The 26,945-nt window shown below is 53.4% G+C and overlaps 1 protein-coding gene across 1 annotated transcript; it reads right to left on the reverse strand.

Moving 5' to 3' along the window:
- Window positions 1-4,909: 4,909 nt before the first annotated feature.
- On the reverse strand, window positions 4,910-26,945 carry COL6A1 (collagen type VI alpha 1 chain). The gene is made up of 35 exons (XM_027903985.1): window positions 26,634-26,945; window positions 25,761-25,890; window positions 23,938-24,138; window positions 23,548-23,707; window positions 23,260-23,382; window positions 23,144-23,164; window positions 22,931-22,951; window positions 22,787-22,831; window positions 22,407-22,460; window positions 21,596-21,640; window positions 21,464-21,490; window positions 21,155-21,181; window positions 21,011-21,055; window positions 20,719-20,772; window positions 20,100-20,162; window positions 19,533-19,595; window positions 19,308-19,361; window positions 19,190-19,225; window positions 18,987-19,049; window positions 17,040-17,102; window positions 13,614-13,676; window positions 12,851-12,913; window positions 12,689-12,739; window positions 12,567-12,602; window positions 11,933-11,995; window positions 11,408-11,473; window positions 10,948-10,983; window positions 10,599-10,635; window positions 9,757-9,765; window positions 8,845-8,978; window positions 7,607-7,716; window positions 7,129-7,312; window positions 6,747-6,921; window positions 6,337-6,366; window positions 4,910-5,591 (listed from the first exon to the last, which is right to left on the reverse strand). The coding sequence occupies exons 1-35, from the start codon at window positions 26,743-26,745 to the stop codon at window positions 4,981-4,983; spliced, it is 3,075 nt and encodes a 1,024-aa protein (XP_027759786.1). The 5' UTR covers window positions 26,746-26,945; the 3' UTR covers window positions 4,910-4,980.

Raw genomic sequence — 26,945 nt, forward strand, 5'->3', positions numbered from 1 at the left:
CTGCTACAGCTTTGTGCAGTCGAATCAGATGATGTTGTAACAATAGATGGCCCCCAAAATTTCTGGCGTGGTTTTTCCTCACTAGAAAATTCATCTCAAGAAACAGTCTATCTCCCAAGACCTTTGGAGGCACCCAGAACAAAGAAGAAGAGGAGCTGTTGATGCCACCATTCCTGAAAGTGTCCAAGGCCAGGTTGGACGGGGTTTGGAGCAACCTGGTCTAATGGAAAGTGTCCCTGCCCATGGCACGGAGTGTAAAAAAATTATCTTTAAGGTCCCTTCCAACCTAAACCATTCTAAGATTCTATGATTTTATAAGGTAACGTAACCAGAATTGAAGAAAAAAAAGAAAAAAAAATTTTTTCTCCAAATGCATGAGGTAAAGGGTAGGAAACGTCTGCTTTGCCTCCAGCTTCTGCTATTTCTTTCTATTTTCCCTTTTTAATATATTACCATCAAGAAGAGACACCCCAGCTGCATTTCTTTGTGTTCAGCAGCTTGGATGCTGAACTCCAACATTTTCACAGGGATGACAAAGCTGGGAAGTGTTTCCTGCTGGTGTCTGCAGTGATGGATGGGACCGGGAGCGCTACTCTGTTGAGGCCAGGGGCAGGAGGAAGGGTTGCAGCAGTATTTCAGGGGGATAAGTCACTCCATGCATTCCCAGTCCTCACTGGAAGGACCATGTCATTGCCTCAGGGTGCTCCTGTGAGCACCTCTGCAGTCACCACGTGTGACAGGGACGGCCACACCCATAAAGAAACTAAAAGAAACAGGAAAAGGCAAAGAAACAGAAATTAAACAGTGCCCATTACTGTGTTCAGAAGTACATCTCACCTTCTTGTGAGGCAACCGCTGGCCCAGCTGGCTGCAGCCACCCTCCTGCCATATGTCCTCCAGATCTCCTTGCTGCCACAGGTCCTGGAGGCTAGGCTGATGAAATATATGCTTTCTGTGCAAAAGCATGGAAAACAGACCATGTGGACCCAGCCTGAACTCCCAGTAGACAGTGAGGAGAAATTTTGAGGGGCAAGACCCTGGCAGAGCATTTTTTGCCCATGGGCGTAGCTAGGGACAACCAAGAAGACGTGTTAAGTGCCTCAGCCTGGTCAAACCATAACAACTTATTTAATCTCATTGTTATACAGGTTTCTAGAATCTAAATGGCCTAGTTACTGATGGGAATTAGCAAAAACTGAAACTGTCAAATGCAAGTCTCCCGGAGCTGCCCCGTGCTTTGGTGATGCTCCCTCATCCCAAGAAACATTGTGGGAGGTCATCAGCTTCTTAAATCCTTTCCCTGGAGAGGGAGGAGGATGATGACAGTGTGTGCTGGGGACAGGGGGAGAATGGTCTTCCTCCACTGCCTTGAGTTTGCTCAGAATGAATTCTGTGCGTCAACCCCACATTTCTGTATTAATAGTAACAATAGTCTTTCCTCTGCTCATTGCCCACAAGCTCATGTACTGCACAATTCTTTCTCCATATATAATATTACTTCTTTTAAGGGGAAAAGCTGTGCAATTAGACAGAATAATGCAAAAGGTAAACTGAAACACACTTGGGAATGAGAGCTAAAGCAAACCCCAAACCACAGGAGAGCGAGAGGGATTGGAACACTCAGTTATTTGGCCATCACAGCTATGAGAGGCAAGGCAATGGACCTCTGCTCCTTGGGATAACCGTAGGCACAAGAAAGGCTCTTCTTAAGTACAGAGTTCAAAATCGTTCCAGATGACCTGGGTATGCATTTCAGGAGTCCTACCACACTGGTAAACTGGCTTCAGTGATCTCCTTCCCCAGCCATCACCTTCCCACGAAGGGCTGTGAATCAGCGTTGCCTCAAACGAGGAGCATTGAGTCAGAGGGAAAGAGAGAAATGTGGCCCAAATTCTGTTGTTGTTACATAAACCCCCTCGCTGAACATCTGGAGAACATCTGAAGTCTAACAAAGCAGGCCCGCAGGCAGAGGCATTTTTGACGTTCCCTGTAATGGAAGCACAAAAATTGAGACTGAAAAGAGGGGAGTGAATGTAACTAGAAATGGAAGACAAAATGAGTCCAGCATACTGGGGCCAACCTCGGCCCAAACACCTGGCAAGGGCTCCTGCAGTCCTGCCTGAAGGGTGCACAGGAGTAGGGAGAGACAAGGCAACAGTCCTAAACACAGGGTGCTGGACACTGCTGAAAAATTCCTGCTTGTCCCTGTCTTTTGGGAAAGCCAGCCTGCCACCCGGCTCTGGTTAAAATTGTTTCTTCTGGGCAAACTGGAATTTGAACTGAACATTTGGATTTTTTTTTTTTTTTTTTCCTCATGGGGAAAACTGACAAACCCTCCAGAACTGAGGCTTAGAAACAGACACTTTTTGCTGGTTTGGGGGACTTTCTTTTCCTTTCTGCAGGGGTAAAATGCTAGGGCATGCTTAGGGGTGGAGGAGGAAGATGAACAGGAGCAGGAAAGATCCCTCCTACCACCTACCTTTTCTAGCAAAGAGCTGTAAATCAACCCAGAGACAGAGAGATCTTTCCCCAGGGGCCTTTTACATCTCTGTAGTGGACGTGGCCCAGCTGGGGTGTGAGAAGGAACAAGAAAAAAAGCTCTTCCCCAAAGAGCTTTCAGGAGCTGCCTTAGGATGTAAAACCAACATTTGGGGAGCGCTGACCTTGGCAAAGCTGGATGAGATGTTTGATGCTGTGAACTAAGAAATGCAGATGTTCCACAGAAATGCCAAGGCAGTGGAAAGAATTCAAAAAGCTTCTTTAGAACATGAGAAACACGTACCTGACAGTGCTATTTAAGCACCAGGCCCCAGACAGAAAAAGGCAAGCCCCTCTCCAGGGCCTTTAGTATCCTCTCTGTTTCTCCACTGCCTTCCCAAGGCCTCTGTACAAGTCTGTTAGGCTTATCTCTCTCCAGAGAAAGAGATAACACAGCTCTCTCTGCAACTCCCTCTGGGCTGCAGACAAGGAAAAAAAAAAAAAAATCCAACCCGCTTGAGAAGGCATTTTGCAGGCTTCCTAAGCAAAAATAAGTGTCTGGCTTCCCCGTTACAAACTCATCTGAAAACACAACTATTCCTACACCTACCTCCAGCACTAGCCCCATTTCCAGAGCAGCATCCTTACCTGCCCAGGGAAATGAGGTGTTAAGGAGAGATGCTGCACATTAATAAAAAAGCAAATGCAGCTGTGTAGGGTTTGGGAATTTTTTTTTTTGCAAACAGAAGCTGTGCAAGCATTTCCCATCCTCTGGGAGCTCAGTGCTCTTCTCGTAAATGTTTTTGCACTATTTAATAGGTGAGGGGGGTTCACAGTATATTCCAAACCCCTGGTATTCAATAACAGCCAGACATGTGATGCAAAGCCAATCGATCTCTTTGCTTCCACCCCTCAGTTTTATGTCAGAAATTCTGCTGGAGTCCTGCCAGCTCCCAGCAACCTCTATTTTACCAGGTGACTTTCTGAACATTTGGAGACCTGGAAATTCAAGTCAGACAAACTTCCAATGAGACTGTGGAAAACAGTTTATTCGACAAATTTCCAAAGTGGACAATTTTAGTAGAACACAGGCATAAAATAATGCTAACTCGTACAATGGGGTTTCAGATACAAAGTAAAGAGTTTGGGGTGCTGATACCTGGCAAACACTGTTGACTTCTTGGAAGTGCATGAATTCATAGCAAGAGCACCAATGGAAGCACTGAAACAAAATCTCACCCAGCCAAAAATAACATCTTCACTGTGGTCCTGGAAACAACTGTGTAAACACCAAGGGCCCACATCACCCACATAAGTGATAGCACCTTTGTCAGTATATCTGTAGGGTGTGAGTCAAAGACCCTGGGAGATGATGGCAGCCTTGACTTTGCTGGGCTGAGGATGAGGCCTTAATTCAATATATATTGCAGTTAGTGGGTTTCCCTAAGGCCCAGGTGCCTAACTCCTAGGTGGTCCTATAGAAACAGTACTCTCTGAATGCTCACTGGAAGTCAGTCAGCTTGGCTCTTTTGGGGGGAAAAAAAAAAATTAAAAAAAAAATCCCACTAACCGGGCTCAGAGAGATTTTCCAGAATGGAGCTTGAACCATTACACAAGTCATCAGGTAATTCATGAGGTTCCTGGTTTCACTGTAGAACCATGAAATCAGTAAGTGAAGGAGTGCAGTTTTGCAGTTTCTTCCGGGGTTTCCCCCTCCCCAGTGGCTGCTGCCCATCTTACCTTTGGTCAGTGCCCAGCCTCCCTGCCCTGAATAGGAGTGTCAGTGCCAAGGAATGCTCCACCACCCACCTCTACCCCAGCCCTGGGAAGGGAATATCCCTTCCCATGGCACTGGAGGCCAGAGATGCTTCCACACAGCTTGGGTAATGCAGTCCAGCCCTCCCCTCCTCCCCAAGCATGGGAGATATGAACCAAACTTGCCAGCTGTGACAACGATCCCCTCTCAAAGCTTGCTAAGTGTGAATATTTCACCTGAAGCACAGCACTAGGTCAGGATCATTGTGAGCTGGGCAATGGCTCAACTGATGTATGAAACAGAGAAGGAAATTAACAACAAGTAAAAAAAAAAAAAAGTATATGAAAAGAGCATAATAAGCCTCAAGAGACCAGGCCAGTTCTTAGTGGTACAAATTCCTCATCCTGGTTGTTTCTTGACACAGTGGGATGAGGTTGGTATTTGTTTTCTGATGGCTTATTGCTAGGTGTACTTGTGGGGAGGGAGGGCAGTCACGGGCAGTGAGGGAAGTTAGAGGCTAACAGGGAAGAGACACAGATGATGAAGCAGGGGGAGAGGAAGGGGACTATGTAGAGCCAGGCTGTGGCACTATGGCTATCTGCATAGATGCAAATTCCTCAGGTTGGTCAAAAACACTGTTAATTTTTTTTTTTTTTTGTATTGTTTTGGGTTTTAGGTTTTCTGTGTTGTTTTTTTTTAGGCGAGACAGAAGATGCTATGGCTTTGGCAGAAACCCACCCACACGCTCAGTCAACAGCTATCTTCCTGGAGACAGTTTGGTAGAAGACGCCACGCAGCAGGGAGGTGTAGTCGGGCACACGGAAAAGGTGGCGCTCCCCGTAGACCACGTCGTAATCCGCGCTCTTCCCCGTGACCAGGACGCGGATGTTGGGCTCGTTGGCCTGGCTGCCCACGGCCAGCACGTAGATCTCGATGCCGGCCCGCTGGGCCTCCTGCACCGCCCTCTCGATGGCGCCCGCGGTGATCCCCTGGGAGTGCCCGTCGGAAAACACCAGCACCCTCTTCTTGGCCCCGGCGCGGGCGGAGCGCTGGTACATCTGCGTGACATACTGCAGGGCGGCGTTGACGTCCGTGGCATCATTCATGAACTCCATGTTGTCGATGGCCTTGGCGATGACCGTGTAGTTGTGCTGGAACTGGGCTTCCACTCTCTGCTGGCTGCTGCCGCTGTACTGCACCACCGAGACGCGCACCGAGTCGTCGGCGGGCTTGCCGGCCTCCAGGAACCGCTCCGCCAGCCGCTTCACGAACTTCTTGGTGGTCTCAAAGTTCTTGCTTCCCACGCTGGTGGAGCTGTCCACCAGCAGGGTGATGTCCGCCGGGCTGGTGAAGGTGACTGCAAGGGGAAACGCCCAGGGCTCGTTATGCCGCGCTCCTGCCTCTTCCACGGAAAGCCGATGAGGTCACCGGCTGTCTCATAGGCTTCCTGCCTTGTCAGACTCGGGAAATCCCTACCCTTGCTAGCCTTGTTTCCCCTACCCCAGTGCTGTCCTATGCTTGTCCTTTTACCCTTTCATTCCTTCTTTTATTTGGTTTAGGCCAGGCTGCATCCCCAGGTGTTTGTTTGGCTTAGATGATCTGGTGACTCTTGTTTAAATACAGTGGCTCTCCTTGCGTGTCTGGGGAACCACTTCATCTCCCTCGCCTCGCTTCCTTCCATGGAAAGTCTGAGGACTGTATGTGCTTCTGACTCCATTAAAATCCTCCCTGTACTCACTTTTCAAGCAGCTTTCTCCAATATCCCTGCCATGATTTTTCCTCGTTCTCCCATCACTAAATAGCAACTGACTTCATCACCTGCATCCAGTAAAGCCTGGGAGGGTCACAGACTGTCACAGCCTCCTCGCTAGGTTTGAGGTGCCAGAGAAACAATCATCTAGGCGTTCCTCCAGGTGTGCTTTGGGCTGGCATGTGTGTAAGAGAGACCCTGAGAGTGTCTGACAGACCTTGCTCACCTCCCCAGACCAGGAGCCTCCCCACTGCAAGAAGTGTCCAAGCCATGCACCCCCATAAACTCCCACTTCCCCCACCACAGCACCCACAACCTTTGGGTGTGGCACGAGGAGTCAATCAATACTCACTTGGGCAGGTGTAGTCAGGACATTTCTTCTCTGTTGGGAAAATTAGAGAGATTAGTGTCACCAACTCAGCCATGAAAACCACTTGTCCCACGGAGCCACAGGAGGGACAGACACTCGCCGTGGTCACTTGTGCAAGGCACTGTGCAAAGGCTATAAATGTGCTTTAAAAATCCTGTGGACAGAGAAGTTCTGCAGCAGGTGAGGACGTGGGCCTGATTGCAAAGTGTTCTGAGACCTGAGATGTCCCTGTCCCTTATTTAACTAAATTTGATCTCTGTTTTCTTCCCTCAACACCTGCTTAAGAGCATGACGGGGGGAACGCAAGGGAGGGCGTCCTGCACCCCTCACTCCTTGGCTGAGGCAAGCCTCACTGCCTTCCTCACTGCCCCCAGTCACCACCTTTCACCCACCTTGGCAGACGTACGAGGTGATGTTCTGCAAGAAGGTGTCATCCAGGAGCTCGGCGTAATTGTCCCTTTGAATGGACAGTCCTGGCCTGGTTGGTCTGCTCAAGCAGGCAATGTCGTTCAGGTGATCTGGGTTGGGAGGGTTCCGGAAAATATCACCTATCCCAAGGGAAACCACCTGCAGGGAAGTTAAGAGTCCATCACTGGATGTGTTTATCACCTAATGCATTCGCCACAGCGAGTGCCTATCACTTTGTGAGAGGGTGCTTCTAGTGACAGCTGTGTCCCCCCGCCCTAGCCTAAGGTAGCAAAGACACAGAGATGCCCAGAGAGCCCACGCTGTGGTGCACAGCTGCTGCGTGGCAGGTGCCCCCCGTGCCCTTACCGGGGTGACATCGCACAGGGAGTTGAGCGGGGTGGGGTCCCGCAGCGTGTCGGAGCGCCCGTCCGTGATGACGATGGCGACGCGCTTGTCGGAGGTGAATCTCCGCAGCAGGTTGTCCTTGGTGAACTGCAGGGCTTCCCCAGTGTAGGTCCCCCCAGCTATCCAGTTCAGGTTCTTGACGGCCCTGCAAAGGCAGACACAAAGTAAACCTGCAAGCCATGGGTAGTGGAGGAGACAGAACATACATTGCTGACATGCTTGCGACCGAGGTGACACCCTGCCTGGAGATTTGGGTGGAAAACCGGCAAGCTCCTTGGCTTCAGGAGCTCCTACAATGCCACCAACCACCACCTTCCACTAAAGAACATTTAATACCATCGCAGCTGCAGGAGCTGCTGGCCTGCAGATGGAGGATGGGAGGTGAGTAGGTGTCCCTGGATCAGATGTGCCAGGATGTGCCAGGACCCCACAGACTCACTGTTTGAGCGCCCCGATGTTGTCTATGTTGGCATCCCCCATGGCCACCAGCTCCTGCGTGTTGTCATGGCTGTACTGCACGACGCCCACACGGGACTCCCCGGGCTCAAACTATTGGACAAAACAGAAGCCAGTAAGGGTCAGACACCTCAGGGATCCCCCAGGCTCAGAATCCTGATAATGGTCCGTCCTGAATGCCTTCATGCCAGGCTCTGATGCTCCTCCTCTGCTTTATTCCAGGCAGACAGAACCCCAACAGGAGTGGATGCACATGGGGACCAATTTGGTAAGACAGTCAGTGAAACGAGGCCCAAATTTAGGCTCAGTGGTCTCAACACAAATCATTGGATTCTCAGGCACATAGCAAGATTCTTGGGCTTGTCCCATGTGCAGAGTCAGGAGTTGGACTCAATGATCCTTGTGGGTCCCTTCCAGCTCTGGAGATTCCATGGTTCTGTGGGAAGATCTGTTTTCAAAACTCCTGGTTTTCTTCCAGCGTAGTGGCTTTGCTGCCCAGCTCCAGCCTTTCCGCTTTCTGCCATCCAAAAATCCCATGCACGCCCCACACAAGTGTTCAGCGGCAAGTCATGGTGTCTTTACAGATTGTGTGCTTTAGATGTGGCAGGTTACACTTTAGAGAAACTCTGGATGCCAAACACCCCTTTCAGCATCACAGAGGTAAATGAAATTTCCCACACACAGCAGGTTACCAGAGAGGAATTAGGAGAGCGAGCATTTGTGTGTCCCTTTTCAGACTGAAAGGCTCATTACAGGGATGGTATTGCTGGTTTTGGGCTGCAAAGGTCATTTTTTAGTAGTGTGCTTAACTGGTAACCTAAACCCAAGTGTGGGGGGCAAAGAAGGGTGCCTAGGGGGCTGGACATCAGAGACTTCCAACACACCTCTACTCCAGACACCTGGAATGCTAGTTGGGACAAGGAAGAGACTAATCAACCTGATTGAATGCTTGATGAGCCATCTGCTCTCTGGGACATGGACAAATTGTTCCCAGCCACAGCGGGCAGAGTCCTTCTGCCCAGAAACAGTGAGATGTCTGTATTTTGGGACAACAAACTGCTGTCTAATCCCCATCACTTTATGAATCTGGGAGGAATCAAGACCCACCCGCAGCTTGAAGCCAAACCCCGTGGAGGCTTTTTGGAGCGGAGGCATCTCCTCATTTCCCTGCTTGCAGTGTAAAAAAGCGAGCGCACACAAGCCACTGGGTGCAAATCTCACCTTGACCCGCTCGTCCTTGCTCAGGCGGTCGATGACCTTGATGATGAAGTCCTTGGCAATCTGGAAGTTCTGCAGGCCGATGCTCTCCGAGCTGTCCAGCACAAAGAGGAGGTCGACGGGACCACAGGTGCACTCTGCAGCAAAGGTGCGGGAGCGGAGGGACAGGTTTGGAAGGGAGGCATCCCCACAGGAATCACCCTGCCCGTGCCCTACCCACAGCCTAAAATAACGCAGCAAAACAGCTGCACAGGAGACTTGGGAGCCAGTTTACGAATTCTTCTATTTGCATTTGCTCCCTTATAACACATATGGCATTTCCAGGCCATGAGTACCCTTAAACAACCCAGTAATTCTTCCACAACCCATTTCCTCATAAGCCTTCTCACTTCTTCCATTCACCCAGCCCAGGAGGACAGAGGTGACACTGGTGGGCTGGAGGAGGCTGACTCAGCTTGCTCCCCTCTTTCCCAGAGCTGAAGGACATCATGTGCCCTTGGCTTTCCCTTCAAGCTTTTGGACTGAAAACCCCACTTACTGGGACAGCAGCAGGGAAAAAAACCCAGCACGTTCCTCTGCTGACCAGCACAGGATTTGGAAGGAAGAGGGCAGAGCACTGCAATGTGCTCTGAGCAGACATCCCAACCGAAAAAAGGGTGGAGAGAATCCACCCTGCTGGCACAGGGCACCTTGACAACAGTTTTCCAGTTGAACAATTCGGCCACATCAGCCTCTGAATCCATGTGGCACCCTCGGGGATTGCTCACTGCCCTCCCCTGCCCAGCTCATGCCTGGTCCTCCCTTGTGGGGTCCTTCCTTCCATAGCAGAAGGCAAGGAGCAGGGAAAGGGAGGGGTGCAAGCAAGGAGAAGGACTAGCAAATGTTTGCAGAGCAGCTTTGCCAAGTAACACTCACCACAGCAAGCTGGAGGAGAAGGGAGAGAAAGAGAGAACGTTAAAATCTTGACAAAGGGGTTTTTCACACCTTCATACAGACTGCAGGTTTGTGTTTCTGCAAACCCAGAGACAACTGGCGTGGCCAATCCAAGCTCATGGGAGGTTTCCCTCCCGTTTGAAACACCCAGATGCCTTTCCTGTTTCAGGCTGTGGTGCCCTGCCCCGGAGCGCTGCACGCAGCAGAGCTGTTTCCACGCGTGCTTATGTGTTTTATTTAAATAAAAATAAAAGCTAAACCCGAAAGGGATTAAGTTAGTCACCAGAGTATGGAGCTCAAACTCAGTTCCCCAAGTACCCTGTGTCCTTCCAGCACTTCATTACTGGTCATGGGCCAGAAACACCCTGCAGCAGATGTGTGCTGCTTCTCCCCATGGCAGGACACCCCAAAAGAGATCTGCTTTTCCCAGGGAAAAGTTAGACCCTGATATATAAAAAAAAACAAAAAACCCAAAAAACCCCAAAACAACCCGAAAAAACACAACAACAACAACAAAATCGTAAAATGGGCAACTCGAGGATTTTCCACAACTTTGCTCATATTTTCCTTGTACAGAGCCAGTCTACAGCATGTACAAGTGAGACACAGCTGTATGAGCTACTCCAGAGGTAGAGTTGGAGAACCCTGGGTCAAGGGGACTTAATTGTGCCTCATGGTAGGGGAGTGGTGCCCATGGATGGCACTGCCCTGCCTGGGGACGGTCCCTTCTTGCTGCACGGGACAGCGAAATATCAGTTGCCACTGGTATTTCCCACTTAGCAAGGCACTGAGCAGGGTGGGAGGAGAGGTACAGGGATACTCACAGCACATCTTCATGATGATGTCCAAGATTTCACATTCCTGAAAACAGAGGAAAAGGAATGTTTGATTAACAGCGGAAGCAGTTTCCTGACTGCCCATCACCCCTGGTGCTGCTCTGCATGCCCAAAACAAGCCAAAACGTCTGGAAATGCATGATGTGCAAGTGGGGCCGGGCTGGTGATGGACTGGCATGAAGGAAATCTGTCCAGTGAGACTTGCTGGGACAGTAATGGGGGACAGCCACCACCGAGCCCAGGAGCAGGAGGCTCCCACAGCAGTGTCCCCCCTCCCAGGAGCCAGGGGGAGCACAGACCAGGCCAGCAAGCAGCCCCCAAGTCCTGTCCCACTCACATCTGGTCCTGGAGGCCCCACAGGTCCTGGTGGTCCCTGTCAAACAGAAGCACAGGAGAGAGGAGTTACAAGAGCATTCAAGTCCTACCTGCAGCGTACCCTGCCGATACCTTGCTAAGCAAGGCAGAGCTGGGCAAAGTCTTTTGGTTTCCCAGTTGCTGGCCCCTGCACTGGGCTTGAAGCAGGTACATCTGCTTGTTTGCATGAGGCCCCAGTGCTGCACAGAGGTAGGGGAGGAGACCCACTTCCACGTGTGCCATGCACACTGAGGTGGGAAGGCAGCAAGAACACACACAGCGTGTGTCATGGCTCAGTGTTGCCCCCTGAGCACCCAGGGGATGGATGGATGGATGGATGGATGGATGGATGGATGGATGGATGGATGGATGGATGGATGGATGGATGGATGGATGGATGGATGGATGCCATCAGTGCAAACCCTGCCAGGGTCCTTACTTACCGGGAGACCTTCAGGTCCCCTGTAGCCCTTCGCTCCTTTGATGCCCCTGGGGCCAGGGTTTGGGTTCTGGAATGAAAACAAAAACAAACCCCACAAATCTGTGTGTGTCGCGGGGCAGCACCTTCCCCTCCAGGTGTCTGATGAGCCCTGTTTCACCTCAGAAATGCTATCTATTATACTGTTTATCCAACCAAACCAGGAATTGGAAGGGTCAGGATGGACACTGGGAAAATCTCCCTCCATGGGGCAATGGTGCAGCACAGGTACAACCACCAGTGCCACCTGGAAGCATGCAAAGTCTTGCAGAGGTGATGCCCACCTCAGCCTAACAAATCTGGAGGTTTGTCTCCTCTAGGGCACAAAATGAACACGTGGAGAGAGCTCCCCTTGCCACCCCTCAGACACTGCCCAGCAGCAAAATGTGAAGATTTACAAAGTCTGACCCACCAGTGTAAGAGATCCAGCCCAAAGCTCCTACACTGCTCTCACGGGGAAAGAGGATTCACCATCACACAGAATACTCACATCATTGCCAGGATCTCCAGCCTCTCCTTCATCACCTTTAAGTCCAACATAGCCTTTTGTTCCCTGAAAAACAACACAAAAGAGACTCCTGTATGGATAGCTGTTGTTAGTGTGGTGAAATCGGTGCTGGCATGTGGTAACCTTGTGAGAGCCGGTTTGGGAGGGGGTGGAGAGCAGCGTAAGGTGTCCCTAGTACCAAATTTCAGGGCTCTTGAAGGAGAGAGAACTTCTTAGGTGGTTTTCCCTGCTATAGAATCATGGAGCCATTTAGCGTGGAAAAGGCCTCTAAGATCTAGTCCAGCTGTCAACCTGGCACTGCCAAGTCCATCCCTAAATCATGTCCCCACCAGAGCACCCTCCAGTGCCCCCCCCGGGTGGCACTCCCAACCTCAAACTCTGGCTCTGGGACTGCATCAGAGAGCACCCAGCCCAGGCTGCTGCCCTTGGGTACTATTACCAAGGCAGGACACTTCCACCAGAAACTTCCACTGCAGGGAAGGATGGGCAGAAGGAAAAGAGGGCCTGGGAGGAGCAGGCTGCTTCAGGGAGCCCATTCTACCATGCAGCTGATGGAGAGGCTCTGAGTGCCTAACCAAGGGTAAACTCTGGGTGTATGAAGAAGGAGCACACTTACATTAATGCCAGGGTCACCTCTGTCTCCTGGCTGCCCCTGGGGATGAAGAAAAGGAAGCACGTTAGGTTGGACAAGGACAAACGATGGTTTTACAGTTTCAAGGCAGCACAAAAAAAACTTACTGGGGCACCTATGAATCCGACAGTGCCATTTCCAGGAGGGCCATCCTCTCCCTGGAAAAGAAGGGAGACATAAAGGGGATAAAGGAAAGTAACCCCTCAGACAGCATGGCAGCAGGATCCTGCTCTCCTTGGACAGGGTATCTCCACAGCAGTACCACTTACCCTTTCTCCCATCAGACCGGGTTCTCCAGGCAGCCCAGGTGCTCCAGGCGATCCCTTTGGGCCCTGGAGGGAGCACAAGAAGAAGTCATACACTGCACATAATTTCAGCTGGGAAGATGATGACTTCTGAGGTAACCAGCTACCAACACGAGCCCACCACAGGAGGTGTTTTGCTTATACAAGAACAGTGTGAAGATTTAGATTAGATGTGAGGAGGAAGTTCTTTACTCAGAGGGTGGGGAGGCCCTGGCACAGGTTGCCCAGAGAAGTTGTGGCTTCCCCATCCCTGGAATTGTTCAAGGCCAGGGTGGATGGGGCTTGGAGCAACCTGGGCAAGTGGAAGGTGTCCCTGCCCATCTCTGGAACGAGATGATCTTCAACCCAAACTGTTCTATGATTTCTATCAAAGCCAACAGCTGGGCTTGGGATTCAGTTTGCTCCCTGCCCTGGGGATCAAACCTGCTGGGAGATTGAGGTGGCTGCCCCCAGAGGGCATCTTTCCCAGTATTTGTGATGGGAAGCCACAGGGCTTAGGGTGTGGCTATACCCTCTCCAAGAAATGACCTATGGGAGGTGGGAGAAAAGCCAGTGATGGCCTTAAATGGGAAATGCCTGGATGGGTCTGCCAGGAACACTGCAGTTTGTACCTACAATAGGTTTCCAGTATCCGAGGGATACAGGGAAAACCCCCAAGGGCAGCACCTCCTGGTAGTCCCTTCATCCTCCCTCCCCCCAGAAGATGTGGTGATGAAGAAGCACTCACCTCGTTGCCACGGGGGCCATCATCTCCCCTGTAGCCTTTGGGTCCTGGGGGTCCAGGTTCCCCCTAGGGAAACACAGAGAGCTCACTCAGCAAGGGTTTTTCTCTTGGTTCTGCTCCTGCACTGAAGCAGCCGGTGCCTTCACTTCATAACGAGTGTCCACCTTGTGCCTTGCACTCACCAGTGAGTCACCTCCACCTCAGCCAGCCCAAGGAAAGACCCGCTCACAGGAGTTAACGCTGTGCCTGGAGCTGTGCCTGGCCCTCCCCGTGCCCTCCTGCCTCCCCCCATGCTTCCTTATGCACTTTTCTCTGCAAAACCCCGTTGAAAGCAGATCCCTGCTGAGCATGAACTGAACCCAGAAGCTTTCTGGGGCAAGGTGGGACACTGCAGGACTGGGCTGAACATGGTATGCTTCCAGTGGTGGCCGAGGCCCCCAAAGACAGCCCTCTCCTCCAATAGATGAGCTGGTGGGAAGAGGACTGGGGAGGATTGATGCCTTCTGGCACCAAAGCACAGCTGGGTTGCACAGTGGCTGTGACAGGGGTCAGCCCTCGGTGCAAGCACATCACCCTGAAGGTGACACAAGCCTCCCCATATCCTGAGGTTCGGGCACATCTGGGGCACAGCCAGGTTGGCAGAGGCCCTGTTGTGGCTCCAGGGAGTTTCTGTCCCCTGGAGGTTGCAGAGCTCTGGCAGTGGGTGCTGGAGCGGAGCAAAGCTGTCGCTCTGCCACATCCCACTGGGGCAGTGGGCGCTCGCTCCGTCAGCTGCAGGGCTGGCCAGAGACAGCAAGAGACGAGAGGAGGCAGGAGGAGGGTCCTTTTTCCCCAAGAGCTCTGCAGATGTCCGAGGGAGCTCCTCCACCTTCTGCTCGGTGCTGACAGCCCTCTGTGGGGTTTGCTTTCCTGGAGGCTGGTAACGAGGGTGGGCATTTGTCGGGTAGGGAGGCTCTTGCCCGTTGGTCCAAATGTTCAAGTGAGGCGGCATTTCCCATGGAGATGGGTGCACAGCTGTCCCCCAGGCAACGGAGAGCACAGAGGCAGGCAGGGAGCTGGTGCCAAACATCCACACACACGCTGTACCCACCCTTCTTCCAAGGAAAGGTGGTGCAAAAGACTTAAAATTGCGCAGAGCAGAGCACTGAACTGCTCCGAGGCATGTGACCTTATTTCTGCACAAAGGCCCAGAAGAGAGAAATCTTGGAAGGAGGGACGGGAACTTGTGATCCCTCGCACCAGCCAAGGCTGGAGCCGCTGCACCCTTGGCTTGCACTGGCCATACTTGTCCTCGCTGCAGCAGCACACAGCACAAATCTCTCGTGGCCCTGGAAGAGTTCACGATGATGAACACGGGGTTTTGGACGAGGGAATCTTTGTCCACTACTTTTCTGGGTGCGACAAGAACCACAGGAGGGATGGGTGTCATGGCCAGAAGGAGAGAAGGGCCACCAAACCTGTCCAAGAGGGTCAGGGAAAGAGCATGCTGGCCTTCAGCTTCCCTCAGATAGAAACAGGATGAAAGGGAGTCACAGGTTAGCAGGAGCCCTTTCCCCTTGCCAAGACAAATACACTCCAAGATCCAGAGCTTGCAGATAACACGGCTTGAAAAACACTCGTGTTTGCCAAAGTCCTACTTTTACCCAAGCCCAATTATGCATTTCTTTTTAATTCTGAAAAAAATTTTTTCCTCGGTTTATGGAAAAAAATCATCCTCACTTTGCAACTACTTTTCAAATTTCCCTGGAGTGGTGGAGGCACTGAGGCAGCTGCTGATCTGGGAAGGCATTGGAGCTGCTTGTGTAATGCTTCTCTCTCTGACAGGGGTTTGACTCGAGTTCAGTGGTGGGGAGGGAAAACTGCTGTCCCACAGGCTCAGAGACAGCAGGGATATGGTTCTTTCTCCTCTTCCTTCCCAATAGTGAAAGCTGAGTGGAAGAAGAATCTATCCCTGCCTGGCTCCCCACCGTGCTTGCATCAACTTTCTGTCTTCTGCATGGTCTTTCTCCTGCCTTCAACCTGGAATGAGCCTTCTACCACATGGAGAACAGCTCCAGCTCCAGCCTCCTTTGCTGGTGTTACCTGCAGTGCAGAGTCAATACACACACATCCAAAGAGATGCCTTCCCAGCAGGGCCACCTCCCAAAACAACACCTCAGCTGGATGCTGCCAGATGCTCTTTGGTTGTGGCAGGAGCTCCCACAGGATCTGGACAGGACATTTGGACAATATCAGGACGGTAGGAGTTGGACAATCCTCCTGTGTGGATTTGGTGCTCCTCACTAGCACGAGACAGGCTCAAGGGAAGCCCAGTTCCAGGAAGCACAACCCTGGCACAAACACAGCCTCTCCCCAGGCCATGGCATGGAGCAGGTCTGCTCTGGGGGTCACCCACGCTGGGGGTGATGTGAATGCAACAGTCACCTCTTCATGCCTGTCCTGCAACTCCAGATGTCTTCCAAGGGCTCTTCAACACTTGGCTGACCATAGAGGAGTTCAAAAGCTGTCTCATCTTTGTCTGCACACTGGTCTCTATGCTTCACATCTCATGGAAGTCCTGCTCCACCAGTGGGGGAAGGTTTATCTCAATACATCCCTGTATCTTGGGATCCATCAGAACTCTGATGGTATGGGTGAGAAGGGGAGTTGTCCCACAGAGCCCCTCCAAGGGTGATGTCAAAGCACGCCTGCTCAGGTGCAAAGACCCTGTGGGCCATTACAATCTGTGCTACTGACGTGGAGGACTGACCCAGCAACTCCTCCAGTCCTAAAGTTATCACCTGAGTACACCTTTGTGAAGCAAAAAGCCTTTAACTGTGCAGGGGACAGAAGCCTCCCTCCCTCAGGCTGGAGGGAGCCAGCTCTGCTCTCCAGAGAGCCCGTGGGGTCTGAGATCTGTTCCCTGAGGACAAGCAGTCCCCAGAGCAGGAGGGCCACACCTTGCAGCAGGCAGGCTTGAGGAATGCTGGCTTTGGGAGAGGTTGTCTCTGCAGAGGCCAAGGGTGTCAGGGACACCGCTGGGGCCACGTCAGGATATCCTCACCGACACAAGATGTCTCATTGACTCCCCTGACTGAGGTGAGCAGCTTCTGGCCCCAGGCCTGAACATTTTGTGCGTTGCTGCAGCTTGCACTTGCCAGTTTCCAGTTCTGTCATATGTGTTGACATCTGTTTCCATGGAATCGGGAAATGCTGCGAGGGTTGCTCTGCCCACAGCCCAGCAAATAAGTCTCCATTTTTTTAAGTCCTGCTCATATCCTGGGTTCTTGTAGAAATTCCTGCCCCTCTTTTCAACAACTTTGCTTCCTGGTCTGGAAGGTGCTGAGAAGTCACTCCAAGATGCTGTGGCATCAGTTAACCCCCCCTACCCCACTCCCCCCTGTCCAAACCACTTCCATCTCGAGCCAGAAGGTTCACACAAGCTCTTACCTGGTCGCCCGGTGGTCCGAGGGGTCCTTCTCGCCCTTGGTCACCAGGTGGTCCAGGCTCTCCCTGAAAACACACAGAGAGGGCATAAGAAACAAAAAGAGGGACAGATGGAGGGTACAAAGCGACCTGTGTGCAATGAGGAGCAGCACCAATAGCCGGATGGAATTGCAGTCACCCAAACACGGAGGGTTTTGAGGTAGACTGGGGAGCTGAGTAGGAAACTATCAGAGATGCATGGAGATAAAGACAGGTTTGTCTTTATTCAAGGCACCTTGAATCCAAGAAGGCAGCCCTAAGAGGAAGACCTCCTGAAGCTTTCCTCTAGGTGACATGTTTCAGCCCGTTTTGTGCCAAAAAAAAAAAAAGCAAATGTTTGGGGAGATTTACCTTCCAAGCCTTCTGCAGATATACAGACCTGGCCCTGGACTCACCCCAGTGACACTCTGCAACTACAGCTGCTCCTCTGCTCTTCCTACCCTAGGAAAACTGAATGCAGAGGAGCCTCCAGGGCAGCAGCATCCTTCCTCCTCCCCCCCTTCCCCCAGCCTGCCCTACCTGAGGACCCAAGGTGATTCCGAAGGGAATGAGCCAGCAGATGAAGAGGGACACCCTCACCTCCCATTACCAATGTTCTCCTCTCTCCTCTGCTAACACCCAGCACCCTGAGCCAGGCTAGGCCTGCTTGCAGAAAACAGCCCAGGAGAGCCCGGAAAACCTGAGTTTCAGCCTTTTTGCACCCCACCAGTTCCAACAGAAGGAAATACAACAATACTGGGCTCAGTTTCACTTCCACTCAACAGCCTTCCACCAGCCCAGCAGAGCTGCATCCCAAAAGTGAGCAAGTCCGGCAGGCAGAGGAGAGGGAACTTGGAGGGGAGCAGCTGAAAGCCTCCTGGTGACCTAAAGCTGTTGTTTGCAACCTAGAAGCCTCCAGATGGACAAGCCAAAACAGCAAATATAAAACACAACTTCCAAAAGGCCCCGAGACGTTTCTGGCGAGGGTACCGCAGCCTCGTGCTTGGACTGAAACTTGGAAGGAAATGGCCCATCGTCTGCGGAACGATTTAATTCCAGGACGCTGGCGTGCCTTCGTGTCCCGCGCACATCTGCCCCGCACACCCCGGGCGGCAGCACTGCAGCTCCCCGAGCAGTAAACAGGAAGGAGGAGGTTTGCCAGAAGCCCCTTGCCAGAGCTGCCCCCTCCCCAAGGCAAACCCTGCCCCTCCCTCCAAGTTTTTGTTGGTGGTGGGAGGTCCTCACTGCAGGGACAGAGGATGAGCGGTGCCATGGTGGTTGCCCAGCAGTGGGAATACGGGATGCTGCTGTGGGATGCCCTGGCTCCCAACACCCCCCCCACCCTGCACAGCAGCACCCCTCGTCCTTCCCTGTGGCACGTCTGTCGCCTGCCACATGTTTATCCTGGCCTGCTGATGGCTCTTGCCTGTCTCCCTCCCACACTCACCCTCGCTGACTCACCCCTGGCAGGCAGGAAAAATACTTTCCTAGTGACTCCCACCCAAAAGGGGAGGGAAGAGCGTTTCCCCCTTCCACCCACACCCACTCACTCACTCTGCCCTGCTGCTGATGGTACCTGTGCCCTCCCTCCCAGCCCCTGAGCACCTGGAGGAGGCACCTTGTCTCTTTCCTCTCCATCAACTGGTTTTCCAGCTTTGAGGAAGGAACTGGCCATTGTTCACCTGCTCCTGACTTGCTGGGCATGCTCTCCTCTGGATTTTGGCTGTTTGGTGATTAGCTGTCAGTGTAAAGGGGCAAATCCTGGGGGACAGCGACAGGTCCCTCCCAAGTTGGCAGGAGAGGCACTGAGCTTGCCTGCTGACCCACAGGCTGGTGCAGTTAGCCCCTGGTCACCTATTTCCAAGCCCCTGGCTTCCAAGCATCCCCCTGTTTGCAAGCAGATGCTGAAAGCTGCCCTGTGGGCACAGTTACCGGCTCTCCTCTCAGCCCGCGGTCACCCGGTGAGCCCGGTGCTCCTCTTTCTCCATTGCTACCCTGCAAAGAGATGGTTGGGATCACAGATGGTTGGGATCACAGAATCCTCCCCCTCACTGCCCACCTCTGAGTGGGGCTCGCCCCCAGCCTCCCTCCTCCTCTTCTAGAGGGGGGTGCCTGGCAGAGGTGCCCTCACTTACCCGCTCTCCAGGAGGACCATCTGCACCCGGAGCGCCCTGTGGAGAAGCAAGAGGGGTGGGTCAGGCAGTGGGGGTGGCCAGCAATCACACACAGGGGCATCCCAGGTAGAGGACTCACCTCATCACCAGTCTCTCCTACGGGCCCAGGCTCACCTTGGTTTCCTCTAGCGCCCTGCGTGAACAAGGCACAGGGGTGCAAATGAGAAGTCAAGTTTTGGAGTAAAACCCCTCATGTTTGCAGAGCCTTGGGCAAGCTCTGCCTCAAAGCCCAGGCTGAAGCAGGGGAACTCTCCCCTCTCACAGAGAGCAGGGGATGTTCACACACGGTCACTCCTTCACCCACCTTCTCTCCAGGGCTGCCGGGAATCCCCTGCCGGCCAGGTTTTCCGTCATTCCCAGGCTCCCCCTTCATAAGGACACAAAGTACCATCAAGACTGCATCCAGAACCCAGTGGCGGATCGCAGCTCCCAGAGCACAGAGACTGTCAGGAGCCCCAGTGCACCCCAAGCCTCTTTCAGGGCTGTTGTGGTCTCTCCCCACATCCAGCAGATCCCACCCTACTCCACTTCTCGTGAGAGCCACCTTTTCACAGCAGCCCCCCAATAACTCAGGGATGCTCATTCCAGGCCTGTGGGCACCTCCTAACCTTGGGCACACTGTGGGTGATGGGGGGCATCCTGTAGAATAAAGTCAGGTTGGATGGGCCTTGGAGCATCCTGGTCTAGGGGAAGGCAGCCCTGCCCATGGCAGGAGGTGGAACGAGGTGGGCTTTAAGGTCCCTTCCCACCCAAACCATTCTGATTCTGTGATAGGCTTGCCCCACATAGTGCAAGGAATTGCCAACCTCTCCCTCTTGCAGAAGAGGGATCTCAGCACCCTTCCTGCATGAGGCTGGGCAGAGCAACTCACCTTTCCTCCCTTGGGTCCGTAAGCACCAGGATCTCCCTTTGGTCCAGGTGGGCCTTGGGCTCCCTGTTGAAATCAAAGGCAGCATCACTGAACCCCAAACTGGTGACACCATCTGTAGGAAACTGGACACAGACTGAGCATCCCGGCAGCCCAGCACACAACTGCCTGCTGGGATGGACAGGAGGGATGTGACACCACGGGGTCGTGCAAGCAACACTGAGCCCACACTGCCGAAACGCTTCTGAAGCTCAGGGCAAAAGGGCAGAAAAGGTGGCTGTTGGGCTGCTGTGGCTGGATCACAGCGACACCGTTGCCACCACGAATGTATCACCCTGGGAGCATGGAAAAAAACCCAGAAAAACTGTAGAAATACAATGTCAGAATAATGTTTTCCAGAGCGGCGTCCCAGCAGCCCTGCGCAGTGTGGACAGTTTCCAGGCAACGACAAGGCAGACTGCCCTGGGGACATCCCCAAGGTGCCATGCGTGGTATCCCAGCATTCCATACGTCCAAGAAGCTTCCTCCCACAGCTCCCCATCTTGAGGGGGTTCCCCATTTCCACACAGCATCATGGAAGACCCGCTCACTTGCATGCAAGGGGCACCCAAAGGGTACGTACGTCGAATCCAGGTGAGCCTTTGCATCCAGGTAATCCAGGGTATCCAGCTTCACCCTGTCAGGCAGACACAACGGGGGCCTCCAATGAGTGGCACCCATGGGAAGGTGCCATTCGTCATTCCAGACCCCTGGAAAGGACATTCCAGCCCTGTCCCTGGCTGGCGGGTGGATGGCTCCGCAGTGAGGGAGCTCCACTGCCCCACCAGCTTCATTCTTGGATCCCACAGTGGTTTTGGAGGAGCAAAAGCCGGGGTTCCTCAGGCCTAGCAAAGCACCCCAGAGCAGAGATTTACCTTCATGCCATCGATGCCATCGATTCCACGCCGGCCTTTTTCACCCTGAAACAGAGAATAAGGATCATGAAGTGATTCCCAAAGAGATGCTTCTACTTCCAGACATCAAATTAGAGAATAAATGGTGCGAAAGCAGAGGCTGACCTTGGCTCCTTTGGCTCCTCTTGAGCCCTGCAAAGGGAAGGAGAGAGATGTCAGACTCCCATGGAGAGCAGATCCCCCCACCACACTGCGGTCCCCACACCATCTCAGTCCCAGGGTACAGACATTCACCATGCCTCTGCACACCACTAGATCCCACTGGATCCCTGCTCCTGGCTCAGGCAGTGCTGGCAGGAGACATGGAACTGAGGGCACATACCAGACCCCAACACCATCCAGCTGCAGGGGTAGCCCGGGATGACCAAGCCGGGGGACACAGGGATCTCCCCCAAACATCCCTGCTGTCCTCACCTTTTCTCCTCGGCTTCCTTTGTCACCCTAGAGAGGAAAAGAGAGAGGGAAATGGGAGCATGAAAACACTTGCAGCTGAAAGCCTGTGTGGCCCACTGAGGAACCATGGTTGCCACCCTCAACCCCACATACCTTCATTCCTTGGTAGCCAACAGGTCCCATGTCCCCTGGCCTGCCCTGGAGGACACAAACACAGTGTTACAGAGGCAGACAAGGTCGCTACCATGGCAGAGTGCCCCCTCAGACTCTTGATGTGGGGCTCATGCCCAGCCACCACATTGTTCCACAGGAGGCTCTCCCATGACTCTGCTCCTCGTTTTCCTGGTCTGGGAGCGTGGGATCGTTGTGAAGGGCCTAGGGGACCTGCCTTCTCCTCCACCATCTCCAGCCCTTCCTAGGGGTGAGGGAGACCAGGCGCTTGGGGACACGTCATTTGGGATGAAAGGGAAGGGCAGAAAACCCTTGGGAAGGAAAAATGCATGGCATGGGTTTTCCAAGCTGGGCACAGGCAAGGTGGGTAACTGCAAGCACATGTGTGTGGGAGAAATGTGCCTCCCAAAAATAAAGTGTGCCCAGCAAAGAAAAAAAAAAGGAAAAAAAAAAAAAAAGGGAGGAGGAGGGAAATAGTACCCTCATGCTTTTAGGTTGTTATTTACCAAAGGTTTCCCTGTAACACTGCTGTGCTTGTTGTGTCAGAGGAGGGAGCCCAGAGTCCAGCCCTGGGCTGGCATACATGAGTCAGAGGCGAGTCCTCCAGGAGGGATGGCTATTTTGGGTGAGGAACAAGGAAGCCTTGTAGCAAGAGGAGGAGCCACCCCAGTGCATGCCATGACTACCCCATGGAAACAGGGTGATGCTGGTGAGGATGCGCCCGAGAGGTCTGGCCGCAGGCAGCCAAAAAACAGCCCCTGTGCAGAGTCACCAGGGCTGGTCCTTCACTTACTGGGCTTCCAGCTTCTCCTTTCTGGCCAGGAAGGCCTGGCTTTCCTCTTTCTCCCTGCAATACAGGACAGAAATACAGTTAGCTCATCATCTCCAGGAATAGGACAATGACTTGTTGAAAGGAGAGCAGGGAGGATGGAAGCAGCAATGCCCCATGGATATAGGGACCAGATGATGCTGGTCACATGGGAATGGTATAGGTCCTCATCTACTTCTCCCTGGGGCAGTGGTGGGATGCCGAGGACCCACGCCCCACAGGTGATCTTAGAGGTCTTTTCCAATCTTAATAACTCTATGACAATGATTCTAAGTCTCTAAGCATCCCCAGTGAGCCCATCCCACTGCCCAGGTCCCACAGCACAGCTACAACCAGTCCCTCACCTCATGGCCTGGGTCACCAGGAGGTCCAGGGGGCCCTCGAGGAGGCTGCAGGAGAAAGGTATGGGTTAGACCAGACACTGAGGCACAGCCTGGCACCACAGGGATGCGAGGGAAGGAAACAGGGGTCTCAAAAGTCTGACTCACCTGGCACTCAAAGGAGCAGCACTGCCCAGAGAGAAGGAGAAAACAGCATTAGAGCAGCGGGAAGCAGCAGGGTCAGACTGCACCCTGCTCGGTGGGGAGGCTCTCCTGTCTGGCAGGAATTGCCTCTGGGCAGGGCTGTGCCACTGAGCCCCACCTTGGCCGTGGGTGACCCACGGGGGACAGGCTCAGGCGCGGGGTGGGGGGGACACTCACCGACTGCTCCGTGTTAACTTTCTGCAAGACAAGAAATCAAAGAGAGGGGTGCTTGAGAGGGACAGGTGAGCCTGGGCAGGGGATGGGCGTGGGGAGGGGGGTCAGACAGTGCTCACAATCATGTCGATGATGGTGTTGATGGTTTCCTCCACGTCAAGCTCCCGGGTCGGCTTCAGGCTGGTGGCGGTGAAATTGCGGCGGTAGGCGTGGTCCGTGGCAATGATGTTGAGCCGCTGGTCCTACGGTCGGGGTGGGGAGGGGAGAGTGGTCCGTCCCTAGAGATCACCCTGGGGACCCTCACTCTCCCTTCAGAGCGCCCCTCAGGGCCTCCTTCACCCCAACAAGGGGTCTGGTGGTCCCACTCGGGACCCCTGCAGGGAGCATCCCTGCCACGTGGTCCCTACCAGGTGATTGGGGGAGATGGCAACAGAGAACACTTTGATCCCCAAATGTTTGGCCTCGTTGGCAGCATCATCCAGGCCTCCACAGGGCTCCTTGTAACCTTCCAAGGGATGTCCATCAGTCACCACAATCAGGTATTTATTCTCCTTGTGATGGGAACCGCTGAAAGGGTTTAAACATGGGATTTAAAGCTGCAGGGATTTTGATGGGGGAGAGGAGTGGTTTGGGCACCTCGAGGCACCCACCCCAGGGCTGTGGTCAGGGCAAGGCAGGAGCACTGCCCCATCTCTGCCCACTCCATGCCTGGGCGACCTCTTTTCCCAGGCTGGGGACAGCTCTGTGCCAAAGCACTGGCACGTCCTCACCCAGGAGCTCCCAGCTTGCCGCCTTACCCGATGAGCAGCTCCTCGATGCCCCTCTTGATGGCGCAGTCGGTGTAGGTGCCCTTCCCGATGTAGTTGATGGACGAGACGCGGTTCTTCAGTTCGCTCTGGCCGCTGGGCATCGGGGTCAGGCTCTTGATGAGCACGACCTCATCGCTGTAGTGCAGAGCCCCCGCGTTCCACACCAGGTTGCGGTCACAGCGGTAATACCTGCGTGGGCACACCAGGACAGGCACTGCAGCACCTCCACCCAGATCCACCACCACTGCCTCCACTTTGCTCTCACTGCCAGGGAATGTGAAAACCCTCTGTGAAACAGGGATTTGCCAGGGCTCCCTGCTTTCCTGCAGAGCAGGGACATGCTTGCCATGGAAATCACAGCAAGGGACCAGGGCAGCTTGTCCAGTGGGTGGAAGGGCAAAATGATGCAGCTGGTGGGCATCTGCAAGGATCAAACAGGTTGGCAGAGAGCCTTCTGGAAGAGGTGCCAGGCTGCAGTGGTTGCAGCTTAGCAGGTGCAGGGGTGAGAGTGCAAGGCGGGTAACCATTGAAACACCCCACACAGAGGTTTTCTGCTGCTAGGTGTGTTCAAATCAGAGAGGAATGCCTCCCTCTGAAGGATGCTGTGATCCAGAGAAGGATGAGTGTGAGGTGTTGAAGCCCTGCCCTGTGCACTAGCACATCCAAGAGCTGTGACTCTCTGGGACAGAGGCACCACCTGTGCTTTGGTCACTGCCCCAGAAAAGGTGTTTGGGGAACTTGGGGACCAATCCCAAAGGGGTAGTGTTGCACGTCTCCCTTATTTCCTCAAGCTCATCTTCTTTCTGCCCAGCAGGACACCTTTCCTTTCCCAAAGCCATCTGAACCTTGTCCACTGCTGTTCCCTCCATCCCACTGCTGCCAGCTGCCTCTGGATTGAGTCCAGAGCCTCACTTAGGGGAGAGTGCTGCACTGAGGGAGGCCTGGCAGGTTGTTCCCAAGCACAGGGCTCCTGGTCACTCAAAGCCCTGTGATGTAGCTCTGCTGCCTGGGCAATGGTCTGATGAGCTGATAATCCCCTCCTACCCATCCTGAGATGGGGCACTGCCCCTCCAGCTGGTGCAGCACTGGAACATCCCCATGGTGCCCCTCTGGGCACCAGCACACATCTCCTGCTGTCCCGAGGAGCTCAGGAAGACCCACGTGCCCCCAGGACTTGCAGTGCTCCTGTGCATCCCTGGATCTCCCAACATCAGGCAAGCCCAGCATCGCTCCCTGTGGGATCTGAGAGCTTTGGTGCTCTTGGGCATCTCTGCATGACCTCCCCTTGGGAAAGCCAGGGGCAGACATGGGTTGGTGGCTGCAGGGGTAGGTGGCAGATAAAGGGCTGGGCAATGGGGTGGATAAAGGGCACCAAAAGCTGGGTGTCATGGGGTACACCAGTTGCAAGGGAGGGTTTGCTCTGTGGGGTGCTCTTGGCTGCTGGGTTTAACACCAGAGGTGTCCTGCTGCCACCCAAGCACCCGGGTTGTTCTGGGCCTGAGCACAGGCATCAGCATTGCTTTGGCACTGCAGAATCACCACACAGCCAGCCAGAGGTGGTGGGGTTGGGATGCCATGTCTGCCAGTCCAGGAATTCCTTTCTTCCCTGAGGATGGGTGCAGGCAGCCCTGCTCGAGCCACACTGCTGCCCCCAGCACAGACAGAGCAAAAAGAGGACAGTTGAGGACTGGGAGAGGGAGGAGAGGCTCTCATCTCCCTCCCCAGCATCCCCTGCTTTCCTCCTCTGCCTCCTCAGCATCCCAGCCGGCTCCATTCCTAAAGCAGCCCAGATAAACCCCTGGGAGATGTACCTCTTGGTCAGCTTATCAATGAACCGGTTGGTGAAATCTTTCACTTGGGTAACAAGGTCCCCAAAGGGCTTCACCCTCAGGGCGACGCTCTCTGAGGTGTCCAGGACAAAGAACAGGTCCACAGGGCAGTCTGGAAAGAAGTGGAGAGGCAGGAATTGGCCGGTGGTCCTGCTGCGTCACCTCCCCCGTCCCGTCCCAGGCTTTCTGCACTGCCCACACAGTTTTCCTCCGAGCAGGCTCCCAGAGTCTGGGCTTAGGGGAAAGATTTCACATCCTGACTCCCTTGGCATTGAGGGTAAGCAAGATTACATTTTCAGAAAACATCAGTTGGTGGCATTTAACACTTTCCTATACTGTCTCCCACATTTCCATTCAAGGGATATCTCTGCAAGTCCTATACTACTTATTATAAAAAATAACATGCAGCTGCAAGAACCACTTAAAAAAAAAATCAAACCAAGACATTTTAGCAATTCATGCAATTAGAAACCAACATTTTTTTTGACATATCCTGTCAAATATATAATTTTAGGAAAGAGCAATAACAAAATCATTCCTTAACAGCCGGTGTCAAACCCGGAATAATTCAGAAAGCTGAACTGTTATCAGCTGTTATCCCCCATCTCCTGCATCCCAGTGCTACTGGTAACTCCCAACCAGACAGAGTCAAGGAAAGAGAGCCCAAAAATCATGAAAAGTGAGTGCGTCCTGCAGATCCTTCCTAATCCACTGCTCTCCTCAGCGAGCAGGAACGTCCCCACAGATCTGTGGTGTGTTCAGCAGCGGAGGCATCCGCTCGGCAGGGGAGCAGCAGTCAGGCTTCTCTGCTGGTCCCGGGAAGAAAAACCACCCTGGAAAGCATCCCAGGCTTACCTTCTGCGCTGGAGACTCGGGTGGAGATTTCTGGGCGCTGCTGAGCGTACGAGCCCCCCCACAGGAAGCCGGCCGGGAGCAGCAAAGCGAGTAGAAAGTCTTGCAGCCTCATGTCGCCTCGTTCAGATTACCATTGAGCTGCATCCAAGGGAAAAAAAGCAGGGAAGGAGAACCCAGCAGCCGAGAGAGGCCACAGTCCCGAGGCGGGAGTTGCTGAAGATTTTTTTTTTTTACCGCTTTCCCCTTGGTTTCCGTGGGAGGAAGAGCAGGCAGGAGGGTAAGGTTGAGGAGGAGACTTCTCCAGCCTGAGGA

This window comes from Empidonax traillii, unplaced genomic scaffold (genome assembly GCF_003031625.1).
Source record: "Empidonax traillii isolate 1590-97213 ecotype Southwest subspecies unplaced genomic scaffold, ASM303162v1 scaffold1004:size452305, whole genome shotgun sequence".
In the NCBI taxonomy this organism is placed as follows: Eukaryota; Metazoa; Chordata; class Aves; order Passeriformes; family Tyrannidae; genus Empidonax; species Empidonax traillii.

Bases quoted from the DNA above. Each gene is read 5' to 3' on its own strand.
- COL6A1 (XM_027903985.1), bottom strand. From the start codon at position 26,745: ATGAGGCTGCAAGACTTTCTACTCGCTTTGCTGCTCCCGGCCGGCTTC. The intron at 24,139-25,760 runs GTACATCTCCCA...GTGCCCACGCAG, and splicing joins ATTGATAAGCTGACCAAGAG to GTATTACCGCTGTGACCGCA. The intron at 21,641-22,406 runs GTAAGTGAAGGA...TGTGTCCTCCAG, and splicing joins AAGGAGAAGCTGGAAGCCCA to GGCAGGCCAGGGGACATGGG.